Source organism: Rhincodon typus, chromosome 7 (assembly GCF_021869965.1).
Source record: "Rhincodon typus isolate 14 chromosome 7, sRhiTyp1.1, whole genome shotgun sequence".
NCBI lineage: Eukaryota > Metazoa > Chordata > Chondrichthyes > Orectolobiformes > Rhincodontidae > Rhincodon > Rhincodon typus.
The window spans coordinates 95,001,245-95,015,931 of record NC_063338.1 but is presented as its reverse complement, the minus strand read 5'-3'; the positions used below and the strand labels follow the sequence as shown (position 1 = coordinate 95,015,931).

General features: G+C 44.3%; 1 protein-coding gene across 1 annotated transcript in view; it reads right to left on the bottom strand.

Moving 5' to 3' along the window:
* Positions 1-14,687, bottom strand: part of obsl1a (obscurin like cytoskeletal adaptor 1a) — a 174,919-nt gene that overhangs the window by 96,870 nt on the left and 63,362 nt on the right. Inside the window, exon 9 of the mRNA XM_048599311.1 lies at positions 7,002-7,271. Within this exon, the coding sequence (XP_048455268.1) occupies positions 7,002-7,271 (270 nt within the window). The remainder of the gene's footprint in view (positions 1-7,001; positions 7,272-14,687) is intronic.

The window sequence follows — 14,687 nt, the reverse complement described above, 5'->3', positions numbered from 1 at the left end:
GAATCAAACTTGGGTCTCTGGCACTGTCAGGCAGCAATGCTAACCACTGAGCCACTGTGCTGCCCAGGAAGCAGATTCAAAGTGCGTCAGTGCAGAGGGATTTGGACATCCTTGGGCATTAATCGCAGAAAGTGGGTATGGAGGTGCCTAATGTATTAAGACAGCCAAACTGAATCCTAGCATTTATTGCAAAAGGACTGGATTATAAAGTAGTGTTGTTACAAATATATAAGGTGTTGATGAGACTACACCTGGAATATTTTGTCTAGTTTTGGCCTCCTTACTTGAGGAAGGATGTGGTGGCACCAGTTGAGGTTGACCAGGTTGATTCCAGGGCTGAAAGGGCCGACATATGAGGAGCAGTTGAATAGCTTGGACTTATACTCGCTGGAGTTCAGAAGAATGAGGGGAGACCTGATTTAAAATGTTAAAGGGGATTGATAAAGTGAACGGTGAACTAATGTTATAAAAACAAAGTTGCTGGAAAAGCTCAGCAGGTCTGAGGAAGGGTCACCGGACCCGAAACGTTAACTCTGTTTTTTCCATCACAGATACTGCCAGACCTGCTAAGCTTTTCCAGCAACTTTGTTTTTGTTCCTGATTTACAGCGTCCACAGTTCTTTCGGTGAACTGATGTTCCTCTTTGTGGGACAGCTTTCAACAACAGATCATAGATATTGAGTGAGAGGAGGTAGGTTCAAAACCGAGATAAGGAAAAACTACTTCTCTCAGAGGGTTGCGAATCTGTGGAACTCACTGCCCTAGAGTGCAGCGTAGATGGAATCAATCAACAGATTCAAGAAAGAAATAGGTATGTTTCTGATGAAAAAGGCGATGAAAAGGGGACAAAGGGCGATGGGGAGCAGGAAGGAGAGTGGAGTTGAGACCAGGATAAGATCAGTCACCATCATGTTAAATGGCGGAGTAGGCTCAAAAGGCTACATTGCCTACTGCCACTCCTAATTCCTATTTTCCTTTAATTCCCACATTCCTATGAGAGTAAAGAAATCAGGAGGAGTGAGGCATCAAAGAGCCATTTAAAAGCAACGATGAGAATTTGAAACTCTGTGTTTTCAGACTGTGATTTAATGTAGGTCAATCAGAAAATGCGAACAGGAATTGACGTTTAGATAGAGGCAGCAGAATATTGGATGAACTGAAGATTATGAAGGATGGATGGTGGGAAACCAAGAGGACAACATTGGTATAATTGTGTTTGGTGGAGATAGAGGCACGCAGCGTGGTGTTGGTAACAGTCAGGTTAAGGAAGGGCTAGAGTCAGGTGATACTACGCAGAAGGAGGTCAGTGTCCTTGTGATAGAATGAGAAAGGGATTGGAAGCTGAGCTCAAGGTCAAGCAGCACCATCTTTGGGAATGGTCAGAGTCATGCTCAGACAGTTGAGGTCACTGAGCCTGAGCTTTGTTACCTTCCACATGCACTCTGAATACAACGCTGTCACTCTGGACACCACAGAGGTACTCTCCCAAGTCTGTTGTCCCAGCATCCAGAACCCGTAGTGACCGGAACATTCCCTCCCTCCCAATGAAGATCCTCTTTTTTTTTTCCACCACCTTTTCTCTACCCTTGTACCATTTGGCAACACCGTCTGGCCGAGACAGCTCACACTAACGCGTCACATCCTTGAATGTCAGGTGCTTGAGCTCTGCTGTACCCTCAATTTGTCTGATTATCTTAACTGGTGGCTCTGCAGATAGAACCAGGAAGGCAACCGTTCAATGGTGAGTCAACAACAAGAATGTGCATTTATTTAGCATTTTTACCTTTGTAGAGCTGTCGTATGGTGTTCTAATCAACGAATTGTTGATGCCAACCACTTGTTGCGACATTAAGGCAACCAACTAAAACAACTGCCAATCAATTGCTGTTGCTGAACAAAGACACCTTGGAGTACAGGTTCATAGTTCCTTAAACGTGGAGTCGCAGGTAGATAGGATAGTGGAGAACGCGTGCCTTTATTGGTCATGGCAGTCAGCATAGGAGTTGGGAGGTCATGTTGTGGCTGTACAGGACACTGGTTAGGCTACTATGGAATACTGCTTGCAATTCTGCTCTCCCTGCTATAGGAAAGATGTTATGAAACTTGAAAAGGTTCAGAAAAGATTTACAAGGATGTTGCCAGGGTTGGAGGGTTTGAGCTACAGGAAGAGGGTGAATAGACTGGGGCTATTTTCCCTGGAGTGTCGGAGGCTGAAGGGTAACCTTATAGAGATTTATAAAATCCTGAGGGGCATAGAGTAGGGTGAATAACTAAAGTCTTTTGCCCAAGGTGGTGGAGTCCAAATCTAGAGGGCATAGTTTAAGGTGAGAGGAGTAAGAGTTAAAAGGGACCTAAAGCGCAACTTTTTCATGCAGAGGGTGGTGTGTGTATGGAATGAGCTGCCAGCGGAAATGGTGGAGGTTGGTACAATTACACCACTTAAAAGGCATCTGGATGGGTAGTAAGGGTTTAGAGGTATCGCGGCCAAATGCTGGCAAATGGGACTAAATTTATTTAGGATGTCTGGTCGGCATGGATGAGTTGGACCGAAAGGTCTGTTTCCTTGCTATATGTATGTCAATGACTCCATGATCTAATTCCATAGTTTTACAACAAAAAAAGACCATTCAGCCCATCTGGACTGAGATGGTAATTCTTCACTAGAAGAAGCTTGTTCTATCCTTTCTCCTCTCAGCCTTTCTTCACTGCCCTTGCTCCTTTTTCCCTTGAAGTTTTCTGTTAAATGTATCTTCGCTCTTCATTGTGTTCATTCCCCATGACAGTAAGTACATTCTCACCGTGCTCTGGAGGAAGAAGTTTTTCCTGTATTTCCATTTGGATTTAGTCATGCTCAATCAAACAGCTGGTCAAAGTGGAGTTTTGAGGAATGTCTGAAAGCAGCAGAGGCAAGCGGATTCGCACAAACATCAGAGGGGAGTCCCAGAGCTCTCTGGCCCAGGATACCGGAAACACGAGCTGGTGAAGTGGTGGAAATCAGGGGATGTCAGAAAAGCAGGAATTGGGAGATTGCAAAGATCTCAGTGGATTATGCGTCCAAAAGACATCTCAGGGATGAGGGGATTTGAGGGTGGTTTGAAAAATTGGAGAATTTGAAAACTATAGTGATCTGCAGGTAGTGGGGTGCACCTGGACGGCACACTGGTTCAATGGTTAGCAGCACTGCTGACTCACAGTGCCAGGGACCCAGGTTTGATTCCAGTTTTGAGTGATGTCTGTGTGGAGTTTGCATGTCCTGCCTGTCCCTGTGTGGGTTTCCTCCCACAATCCAAAGATGTGTATTTTAGTTGGATTAGCCATGTTAAATTGTCTGTAATGTCCAGGGATGTGCAGGCTAAGTGGATTAACTTTGGTTAATGCAGAATTACAGGAACTCGATGGGATGCTCTTCGGAGAGTTCCAAAGGCTCAACAGGCCGAATGACCTCTTTCTGCACTGTAGGGACACTAAAGGGAGTGTAGATTTGGACAACTTGAGGTTTCCAGGGAATGGAGGGTGGCCAGCCGGACAGTCTTAGGAATAGCCAGGGAAGAAGAGGTTAATGGTACTGTTGAGGGTTTTCAGTGGCAGATCAGTAGGGTTGGGCAGAGCAGGCGATGCTACTGAGATAGGATGAACTGGACTTGACACAGTAGTTTAAGCTACACAGGAGTGCAGTTACATCCAGCCATCAGTATGCTTGCAAAACTGTTGGTGTATTACCCAACCAAGCAGTCTGGGATTTAATCTTGCACTTCCATATTGGCACCTCCACATCATGGCAAATGTTGGACTGGGATGGACAAGGTCAGAAGTCACATGACACCAGGTTATAGTCCAACAGGTTTATTTGAAATCTTTAGGAGCACTGCTCCTTCAGAGACACACAGGCACAGAATTTATAGGCAGAGAGACGAAAAGATCATACAAATGGTCTGAGTGGAGTGTCGAGAGGCTGAATAATAAGTTTCTGCAGGTGATCAAAAGTGTCAGACCATGTGAGTAAAGTGTCAACAGCTGAACACCGAGTGATATCATGTTATCATTGTGATCTTTATAAATGACTCAGATGAGGAAGTGGAAGGGTGGGTTATTAAGTTTGCCGATGACACGAAGGTTGGTGGAGTTGTGGACAGCATGGAGGGCTGTTGTAGGTTGCAACAGGACATTGACAGGATACAGAGCTGGGCAAAGAAATTCAACCCAGAAAAGTGTGAAGTGATTCATTTTGGAAGGTTGAATTTGAATGCAGAATACAGGGTTAATAGCAGGATTCTCAGCAGTGTGGAGGAACAGAGGGATCTTGGGGCCCACGTCCATAGTTCCCTCAAAGTTGCTACCCAAGTTGGTAGAGTTGTAAAGAAGGGGGATGGTGTGTTGGTTTTCATTGGCAGGGTAATTGAGTTTAAGAGCCGTGAGGTTATGTTGCAGCTGAATAAAACTCTGTTTAGACCACACTTGGAATACTGTGTTCAGTTCTGGTCACCTCATTACAGGAAAGTTGTGGAAGCTTTAGAGAGGGCGCACAGGAGATTTACCAGGATGCTGCCTGGACTAGAGGGCAGGTCTTATGAGGAAAGGTTGAGGGAGCTAGGGCTTTTTTCACTGGAATGAAGAAGGATGAGAGGTGACTTGATAGAGGTGTACAAGATGATGAGAGGCATAGGTAGAGTGGATAGTCAGAGACTTTTTCCCAGGGCGGAAATGACTGTTACAAGGGGGCATAGTTTTAAGGTGATTGGAGGAAGGTATAGGGGAGTCGTCAGAGGTAACTTCTTCACACAGAGTATGGTGGGTATGTGGAATGTGCTGCCGGCAGTGGTAGTGGAGTCAGATACTTTAGAGACTTTTAAGCGACTCTTGGATAGGCACATGGAGGATAGTAAAATGTAGGGTATGCAGGGTAGCTTGATCTTAGTAGGATAATAGGTCGACACAACATCATGGGCCGAAGGGCCTGTACTGTCCTGTACTGTTCTATGTTCATGTTCTATGTATTCCAGCCATTTGGTTTGTGTCCAGCACCACCTTATTTTATAAGTTTTTGTAATTATCTCTTTGCCTCAATTAATCGGATATAGGTCATCCCTTCACCTGCTATTCAGCTGTTGACACTTCAATCACACCATTCACATGATCTTTTGATTTCTGCCTATAAATTCTGTGCCTGTGCACTTCTCTTCACTTCACCTGACGAAGGAGCAGTGCTCTGAAAGCTTGTGATTTTAAATAAACCTGTTGGACTATAACCTGGCATTGTTTGGCTTCCATATTTGCAACAGGGCCAAGTGTGGCTCCACAGTGTTTAGGACTCTGAGCAAATGACTTATTAAAACTGGACCTGAGAATTACTTTTACATTCATTCACAGATGTGGGTGTCATTGGCCTTCCCAAATTACCCCTTGAATTGAGTGTTTTTCCCCCCATTCCAGAGTGCAGTTAAGAGTCAGCCACATTGTTAAGGGACTAGAGTCACATGTAGGCAGCAGATTTTCTTTCCTAAAGGACATTAGTGAACTGACAGTTCAGCTGATAGCTGTCACTATGGATTTTTTAGTCCTTTTTATTAATTAAATTTAAACTTCACCATCTGTCATAGCACGAATTGAAACACAGCCCCAGAACATTCGGGGCTCTGGTTTACCAGACCAGTGACATTGCCAACTTGTCACTGCCTCCCACTAAATCAACCAGTCTCTTCCTATCCTAGCACAGAGGCAGGACCCGTTGTGTTAGCGGCAGGGGTCAAGCTGCAAGCTTTAGGTCAGGACTGGAGGTGGGACAGAAGTTGCCAACGACAGCTGGGAGGTGCCATGCCTGGTCACCACTGAAGGCTGCAAGGAAATGCAATGGCCATCAGTGAGAAGTGGTAAAAGAGTTCGCGAGTAGAATCATAACCCAGCACATTGAGGAGAGGGCAGCAAGGGTAAAGATCTTCAATATTAACCAAGCACTGAGAAATATCAGGTGTCAAGTTGGGCTGGTAACAGGGTGAATTGGGGAACAGTAAGTGATGTGAAACTGGCGTAGGTGATGAATAATTGGCATATCTACCACTGATCTTGCTGACATTGACAAGGCAAGACAGCACCCAGTCCTTTATCACAGCAGCCTCAGGCTGACAGTAAGGCACTGAGGAGGTGATACACTTTAGCATCCTTCACGTGATGTTAAACTGAGACCCCATCAACTCTTTCCAGGTGGGTAGGAACGGGGTTGGAAATGTGAAAGTTGTAAGGCCACTAATTATAAGAGTAGGAGATTAAACCCTGGCTTCCTGAGGCTAACATTTATCAAACAGGGAACACGGCAAAGAAAGATTATCTATCTAGTTATCATGTTATTTTATGTCGCTGTGCACATAGTGGCTGGTATGTTTCTTACATTAAAATATTAGGGGAGGCAATGGCCTAATGGTATTGTTGCTTGGTTGTTAATCCAGAGACTCAGGTAATGTTCTGGAGACCCAGGTTTGAATTCTGCCGCAGCAGATGGAGGAATTTGAATAAAAGAAATCTGGAATTAAGTGGCTAACAATTACCATGAATCCATTGTCGATTGTCAGGAAAAACCCATCTGATTCACTAATGTATTTTAGGGAAGGAAACTGCCATTCTTACCTTGTCTGGCCTACATGTGATTCCAGACTCTCAGCAATGTGGTTGACTCTGAACTGCCCTCTGGGCAATAATGCTGCCTATCCAGCAATGCCCATATCCCATGAATGAATTTAAAAAAAACTGCACATCAACAATATTTCATTGGCTGTAAATTGATTTGAAACATCTAGAAGTGGTGGACGGTGCTATACTAATGCAAATATTTTCTTTGTAAGCAGTCACTGCAGCTTGGTCTCTTGCCAGTCCAAGTGAAACGCAATCACTGTTGAGCTAGACCAAACTGCACAAGTCAGCTGAAGAACAGGTGGACGTTAAAACTATCCACAGTGACGCTGGGCGACGCGGGAGAAAAACAATTGTGCACGGATGTGCATGGGACTTACCGGACACAGTGACTTCAAACTTGGCTGAGTCATCAACTGCATCGCATAGGTATGTCCCACAGTCCCCCAATCTGGCCTGGCGGATGGTCAGCCTCCTGCGTCCTCCGTCCACCTCCACTGTGGACCTCTCACTCTGCTCCACCTCCACTCCATCCTTGTACCACCTCACATCAGCACTGGGCTGTGAGAGCTCACACGAGAGGACAACCTTACCCCCCGTTAGTACACTCAAAACTGGCGAGGAACTGTTGACGATTCTTATTGGAGGCTCTGGATCCATCACAAAGAGTGAGAGAGAAGGTGTGAGAGAGATAGAAATTCAAGGATTTCAGGGAGGGAGAAGCTGCTATACTGTTCTATATTCAAAATGTAAGTATTGTTACAATGGGGAATGGCCAAATCCCTCTTAAACACAAGCCCCAATCCGTTATGACAGGAATAGGGGTTCCTCTCTAATAGTTACCCTCAAAGCACTTAGAGAAGCTTGTCTTTCCCCTCTTAATCTGATAAAAGAGTGGTTATAAGAAAGAAAATCCCTGATCTCCACTTTACAAGTAACGAGAAACAATTTATTTACTTAACCAAACAATGGCCAAGTTAACAAAATTAGTAACAAACCGACAATTCCCCCTTAAGTCTACTAACTACTCCCTAACTGGTTTAAGTTCTACGAAATGCTGTATAAATAAAGACAAGCCCCACTTATATAACCCAATTAATACGAAGCAATAAATTATAACTTAATCTCTCCAAATTCGCACAGACTGTCTTCTGGAATATTCTGTCATCTTCGGTCTCTTCACAGAAGTCTTTCCTCTGCTAATTCTGCTGTCAAGGATGTTTTATTTCTATAATTTCTTCAATGAGGACTTTGAGTTAAAAGACGGTGGTACCTTTAATTAATTATATGGGCTTTCTCTGAGAGCTGAATCGTGCTAAGTCTGGCAGGTGGCAAATGGTTCTCTTTCAGATGGCAGTTGGCTCTTTCTGATTTTCCAAATGCCCTCATCTTATATGCCCATAATGACATAATCAAATTTTTATAATATGATTGATTTCAAGTTGTCAACACCATCAGATTTAAATTCAACTGGCTCTGAATCGCTAAGTTTGGTTTTAAATTAATTTGCCGAATTCAAACTTGCTGTCACAATATCAAAACAAGACTGCTGCTTTGCCTACCACCTGTAGGGTATTTTTGATACACTTGTTTCATTTGTTGAGGCTCTCTGTACTGGCAACTTCAGTTGCTGCTCACAGACATACATTTTTTTTTAATTTTTAAGTACAGACAAGGCACAAATCTCTTAAAGGAACCACACATTTTAGATTCCTGCCTTCCACTTCACAATTACTCTACCAAACTTTGTAACACTATTTAATTCTTAAAAATGAAACACACAAGGCTCTGACCCATTACCATTCAATTGACAATACCAATCAACCTGAATAGATGCATTATGACATAGCTCAATGAGGATTAGAACCTGGATTTTCTAGGTCTGACATAGAGATGTTACCCCTGCACCACACAAGCCCTAAGTGGGCAGGAAGCTTGGCTAGAGGTAGAGGTTCAGCCATGATTTAATTGAAAGTCGGGACAGGCTCAAGGGGTCAAATGTCCTAATCCTGCTCCTTATTCTTGAGATCTTACCCTGTTATCTGAATGAAAGGCTAACTGCCTGTTTCCCCAACTCACAACAAACATCAGCCAATGACTGATTTTCTCAATTCCAAGGTGGTTTTGCCTCTGCAACAGGGCATTACATCTGGTTGTGTGAAAACCCATCCCTGAGATCCCGAAGGCAGCTCTGTGACTCCTGTTATAAATCTAAATGACAGCAGTGCCCCACGTCACAACCCAGAGGGAATGATGTTAATTGTTCAAGTGCAGCTTGACTTAGGACTCACTGGACACAGCCACTTCAAATTTGGCCGAGTCATCGAATGCGTCACACAGGTACGTCCCTCGATCCCCCATTGTAATGGGGCATATGGTCAGTCTCCTATGACCTCCATCCACTTCCATTGTGGACCTCGTGGTCCGTTCCACCTCCACCCCGTCCTTGTACCATCTCACCTTCGCCTCGGGCCGTGACAGTTCACACCGGAGCACAACCTCACCCCCAGTCAGTACACTCAATTCTGCAGAGGAACTGTTGACGATTCTTACTGGAGGCTCTAGATCCATCACAAACAGGGAAAGAAACAGAGAGAGAAAGAGTATATGAGTGACTGAGAGAGAGAGAGAAAGAGAGAGAAATTAGAGGATTTGAGGGAGAAAGATATGAATGTAGACAGTGAAATAGGAAAGTGAAAAATGGAGAGAAAGTGAAACAATGAGAATGAGGGAAAGGAAGAGAAAATTAGAGAGATGGGAGGAAGAGACAAGGAAGGAGGAAACAAAAACAGCGAGAGTGCGTTGGAGACTTGGGCAGAGTAGGGAAAAGCAGAAAGAGGCTTGTTGTGAAGAATTCCTGTCCTCAAAGCTCTCTGTGGTTTCAGTTACACAAGTAGTGACCCTGTCACTCTGCTCAAGGTGAGATGCTGATATGGTGCTCAGCTGAACAAGAAAGCGCTTATTCTGACACACAAAGTTTTTTAAAGATAGTAAGGACTGCCAATGCTGCAGTCAGAGATAACACAGTGTGGAGCTGGAGGAACACAGCAGGCCAGCCAGCATCAGAGGATCTTGTTCCATTCAGGCCATGATAATGTGAAAAATACATCCAGAACAATGGGCTAGTATCAGGATAAGGAGACATTTCAGACGATGAGGAGACATTTCTTCCCTCAGGAGATGACAAATCTTTGCGATTCTCTGCACCACAAGAACGTAGATCCTCACTCACAGAGGTATATTCAAGACCAGAATTGAAAGACTGTTTGAATCGTTGCATCTGACAGGAGAGAAAATCTAAGAGCTGAAGTAAGTCATTCAGCTCTTCAAGGCTGCTCTGTCATTCCATACAATTATGGCTGATCCTCTACCTCAATGCCATATTCCTGCTTTCTCCCCATACCCTTTCAATGACTAGAACATAGAACAGTACAGCAGAGTACAGGCCCTTCGGCCCACGATGTTGTGCCAAACTTTTACCCTAATCTTAAGGTCTATTTAACCTCCACCCCTACCTTATACTAGCATCCATATGCCTATCTAATAGCTGCTTAAATGCCCCTAATGAGGCTGACTCCACTACCCTCTCCGGCAATGCATTCCTAGAAGTGGATGCTGCCCGGATTAGAGGATATGAGCTATCAGGAGAGGCTGGAGAAACTAGCATTGTTTTCTCCAGAGCAGTGCAGGCTGAGGGAGACCTGATGGAAGTTTATAAAATTATGAGAGGTATAGATAGGGTTGATGGTCAGAATCTCCTTCCAAGAGTTGAAATATCGAATATGAGAGGTCATGTATTTAAAGTAAGTGGGGGAAAGATCAAAGGAGATTTGAGGGGCAAGTTTTTTACACAGATAGTGATTGAATCCTGGAACACTCTGCCATGGGTACTGGTGGCGGCAGTTACCATAAGAGCGTTTCAATGCTTTTAGATAAGACAATGAATGAGCAAGGAATAGAGGGATAATGGACCAAGGGCAGGCAAAAGGGATTCGGTTAATTTGGCATCTTGTTTGGGACAACATCATGGACCAAAGGAATGGTTCCTGTGCTGGTCTACATACTAAATGTATCTATCTCATTCTAAAAAATGAAACATGCAAAGCTCTGACCCACTACCAGTGAAATGACAATTTCAATCAACCTGCATAGATGTGTTTGTCATATATCAATTGGGATTAGAACCCGTGTCTTCTAGGGGTAAGGTTGAGATGCTACCACTACATCACAAGAGCCCTAGGTGGCCAGGAAGGTTGGCTAGAGGCAGACATTCAGCCATGATCTAATTAAAAGTGGGGGCAGGCTTGAGGGGTCAACTGTCCTTCTGCTCCTTATTCTTGAGATCCTGTCCTGTTATCCTCATTAAAGGCTAACTGCCTGTTTCTCCAACTAACAACAAACATCAGGCAATGACTGTTTTTCTTATCCCAAGGTGGTTTTGCCTCTGCAACAAGGCATGACGTCTGGTTGTGTGAAAACCCATCCCTGAGATCCTGAAGGCAGTTCTCTGTGTCTTCTGCTACAAATCTGAATGACAGCAGTGCCTCCCAGCCCAACCCAGAGGGAATGATGTTAACTGTTCAAGTGCAGCTTCACTTCGACTCACCAGACACAATCACTTCAAACTTGACCGAGTCGTCGAATGCGTCACACAGGTATGTCCCTCGATCCGCCACTGTAATGGGGCGTATGGTCAGCCTCCTGTGGCATCTGTCCATTTCCATTGTGGACCTGTTGGTCTGTTCCACTTCCAGCCCATCCTTGTACCATCTCACCCTAGCCTCGGGCCGTGACAGCTCACACGAGAGGACAACGTCATCCCCAGCCAGTACACTCAATACCGCAGAGGAACTGTTGACGATTCTTACCAGAGGCTCTGCATCCAACACGAACAGAGAAAGAGACACACAGAGAGAAAAGGAGTGTGTGAGTGAGACTGAGAGAGAGAGAAATTGGAGGATTTGAGGAGGAAACTATAACTGAAGAGAATGAAACAGAAAAGTCGAGAAAAGAGAGAAAGTGAAGCAATGAGAATAAGGAAAAGGAAGCGAAAATCAGAGAAATTAGGAGGAAGAGACAAGGTAGGAGGAAATAAAAACAGTAAGAGTGCATTGTAGACTTGGGCAGAGAGGGGAAAGCAGAAAGAGGCTTTTTGTGAAGAATCCCTGCCTGCAGTGCTGTCTTTGGTTTGTGCTACCTATAACAGTGACCCTCTCTCTCTGCTCAAAGTGAGATACTGATATGGTGTTCAGAGAGATACGAATGCTCTGTTCTGACACACAAAGTTTATTTTTCTGCACTTGTTCAATAAGGGCCACTAATAATGTGAATAATACATCCAGAACAATGGGCTAGTCACAGGGTAAGGAGCCAGCCATTTCAGATGAGAAGGAGATATTTCTTCCCTCAGTAAGTGAGAAATCTTTGCAATTCTCAGAGCAATGTGGATCCTCACTCATTGAGGTATATTCAAGACCGTTTGACTTTTCACAATTGAGGGAAACATAAAAAATAAGAGCTGAAGTAAGCCATTCAGCCCTTCAAGGCTGCTCCGTCATTCCAAACAATCATGTCTGATTGTCTATCTCAATGTCATATTCCCGCTTTATCCCCATACGCCTTGATGCCTAGAACATACAGAAGTGGCTGCTGCCTGGATTACAGGGTATGAGCCATCAGGAGAGGCTGGACAAAATAGTGTTGTTTTTCTGCAGCACAGCAGACTGAGGGGAACCCTCAGGGTTATAAAATTATGAGAGGCATAGATAGGTTTGTCAGTCAGACTCTTTTACCAAGAGTGAACTACCTGATTCTAGAGGGCTTGCATTTAAGGTACAAACAGCAAAGAACAACACAACACAAGAACCGCCCCTTCGGCCCTCCAAGCCTGCACTGACACATTTTGGCCTAACATATTAAAACTGTCTTCACTTACAGGATCCGTATCCCTCTATTCCCATCCTATTCATGTATTCGTCCAAGTGCTTCTTGAATGCTGCTATTGACACTGCTTCCACCACCTCCTCTGGCAGCGTGCCTTGCACATCTCTTTTAAATGTCCCCACTTGCACCTTGAACCTGTATCCCCTGGTAATTGATCCCTCCACCCTGGAAAAAGCCTGATATTTTCCACTCTATCCATGCCATTTATAATCTTATAAACTTCGATCAGGTCGCCCCTCAACCTCCTGCGCACCAGTGAAAACAAACCCAGTCTATCCAGCCATTCTTCATAGCTAAAATTTCCCATACCAGGCAAAATCCTGGGAAATCTTTTCTTACCCTCTCCAAAGGATCCACATCCTTCTGGCAGTGTGGTGACCAAAACTGGACGCAATATTCCAAGTGTGGTCTAACTAAAGTTCTATACAGCTGCAGCATAACTTGTCTATCCTATTATTCTATGCCCCTTCCAATGAAGGCAAGAATGCCATAGGCCTTTTTTTACTACCTTATCTACCTGCGCTGCCACCTTCAGTGATCTGTGGACCTGCACACACATATCTCTCTGCTTATCAATGCTCCTAAGGGTTCTGCCATTCACTGTATAGTTTCCACCTGTACTTGACCTTCCAAAATGCATCACCTCACATTTGTCTGATTAAACTCCATATGCCATTTTTCCGCCCATGCCTCAACTGATCTATATCTTGCTGGATCTGACAATTCTCCTCACTTTAAAGTTTTAGGGAAGATTTGTAGCTCGGGTTATGGATGAGATTGTTGACATGCTCGCCGAGCCGGTGGGTTTCGTTGCAAACATTTTGTCACCGTGCTCGGTAACATTGTCAGTACACTTCCAGTTAAGCAGCGGTGCTCTGTCCCGCTTGTTATTTATATGCCTCTGTTTGCTGGGGTGGTTGGTATGACTTCCGGTTTTTTTTCTCAATGGTTTGTACACAGGGTCTAGTTCAATGTGTTTGTTGTTGGAGTTCCAGTTGGAATACCAGGCCTGCAGGAATTCCCTGGCGTGTCTCTGTTTGGCTTGTGAGATTATTGATGTGTTGTCCCAGTCAAATTCGTGTCCCTCGTTGTCTGTGTGTAGTGAGACAAGTGAGAATTAGTCATGTCTTCCATTTCTTTCTCTGTATAAGTGTTCCTGTTCTGCTTTGCGTAGTTCCGGATTGCTGCAATGTGTTCTGGCTCGTTAAATAGTGTCCTGGTGCAACTCCGTTTGAGAGTATTGGGGTGGTTGCTAGCGTAATTGATTATCTGATCCGCATGTGTGGTCTTTTTATATACGCTTGTCTGGAGATCCCCATTGTTTTTGCTTTCTCCATTATGTCCAGGAAGGGCAGCTGGTTGTTGTTTTCTTCTTCTCTTATAAATTTTATCCCAGTAAGGATGTTGTATATGTGTCGGTGGGTTTCTTCCAGTTTAGTGCGTTTAATAATCACAAAGGTGTCATCTACATACTGCACCCAAAGTTTGGGTTGTATAGTGGGAAGCGCTGTCCGTTCTGACCTTTGCATTACTGCTTCTGCAATCACTCCTGATATTGGAAATCCCATTGGTGTTCCATTGATTTAATTTGTATATGTTGTCGTTGAAGGTGAAGTGGGTTGTGAGGTATAAATTTAGTTGTTTCATGGTGGTGTCCTGATTGATGTTGTTGGTGTCCTAGGTTGTCTGCTTACTTGATTCGTCTAGCAGTGTGGAAATTGTTTCTTTGGCTAGGTCGATGTTTGTGGATGTAAATAGTGCTGCTACATTGAAGGATATCATCACCTCGTCCTCTTTTATCCTGGTATCCTTGATGATGTTGAGAAATTCTTGGGATGAGTGGATACAGCGGGTAGTGTTGTCCACTAAGTATTTCAATTTCTGTTATAGTTCTTTGGCAAGTCTATATGTTGGTGTACCTGGCAGTGAGATAATGGGTCTGAGAGGGACCCCTGGTTTGTGTACCTTGGGGAGTCCGTAGAATTGGGGTGTGTTTGATCCCTCTGGCTTCATTTTTGGTAGTCTGCTTTGCTGATGTCTCCCGAGTTGTGTAATTTCTTCAGGGTCGTTGTAATCCGGTTTCCTAGCTGTGGTGTCAGGTCTATCGCCATCTGTTGGTAGGT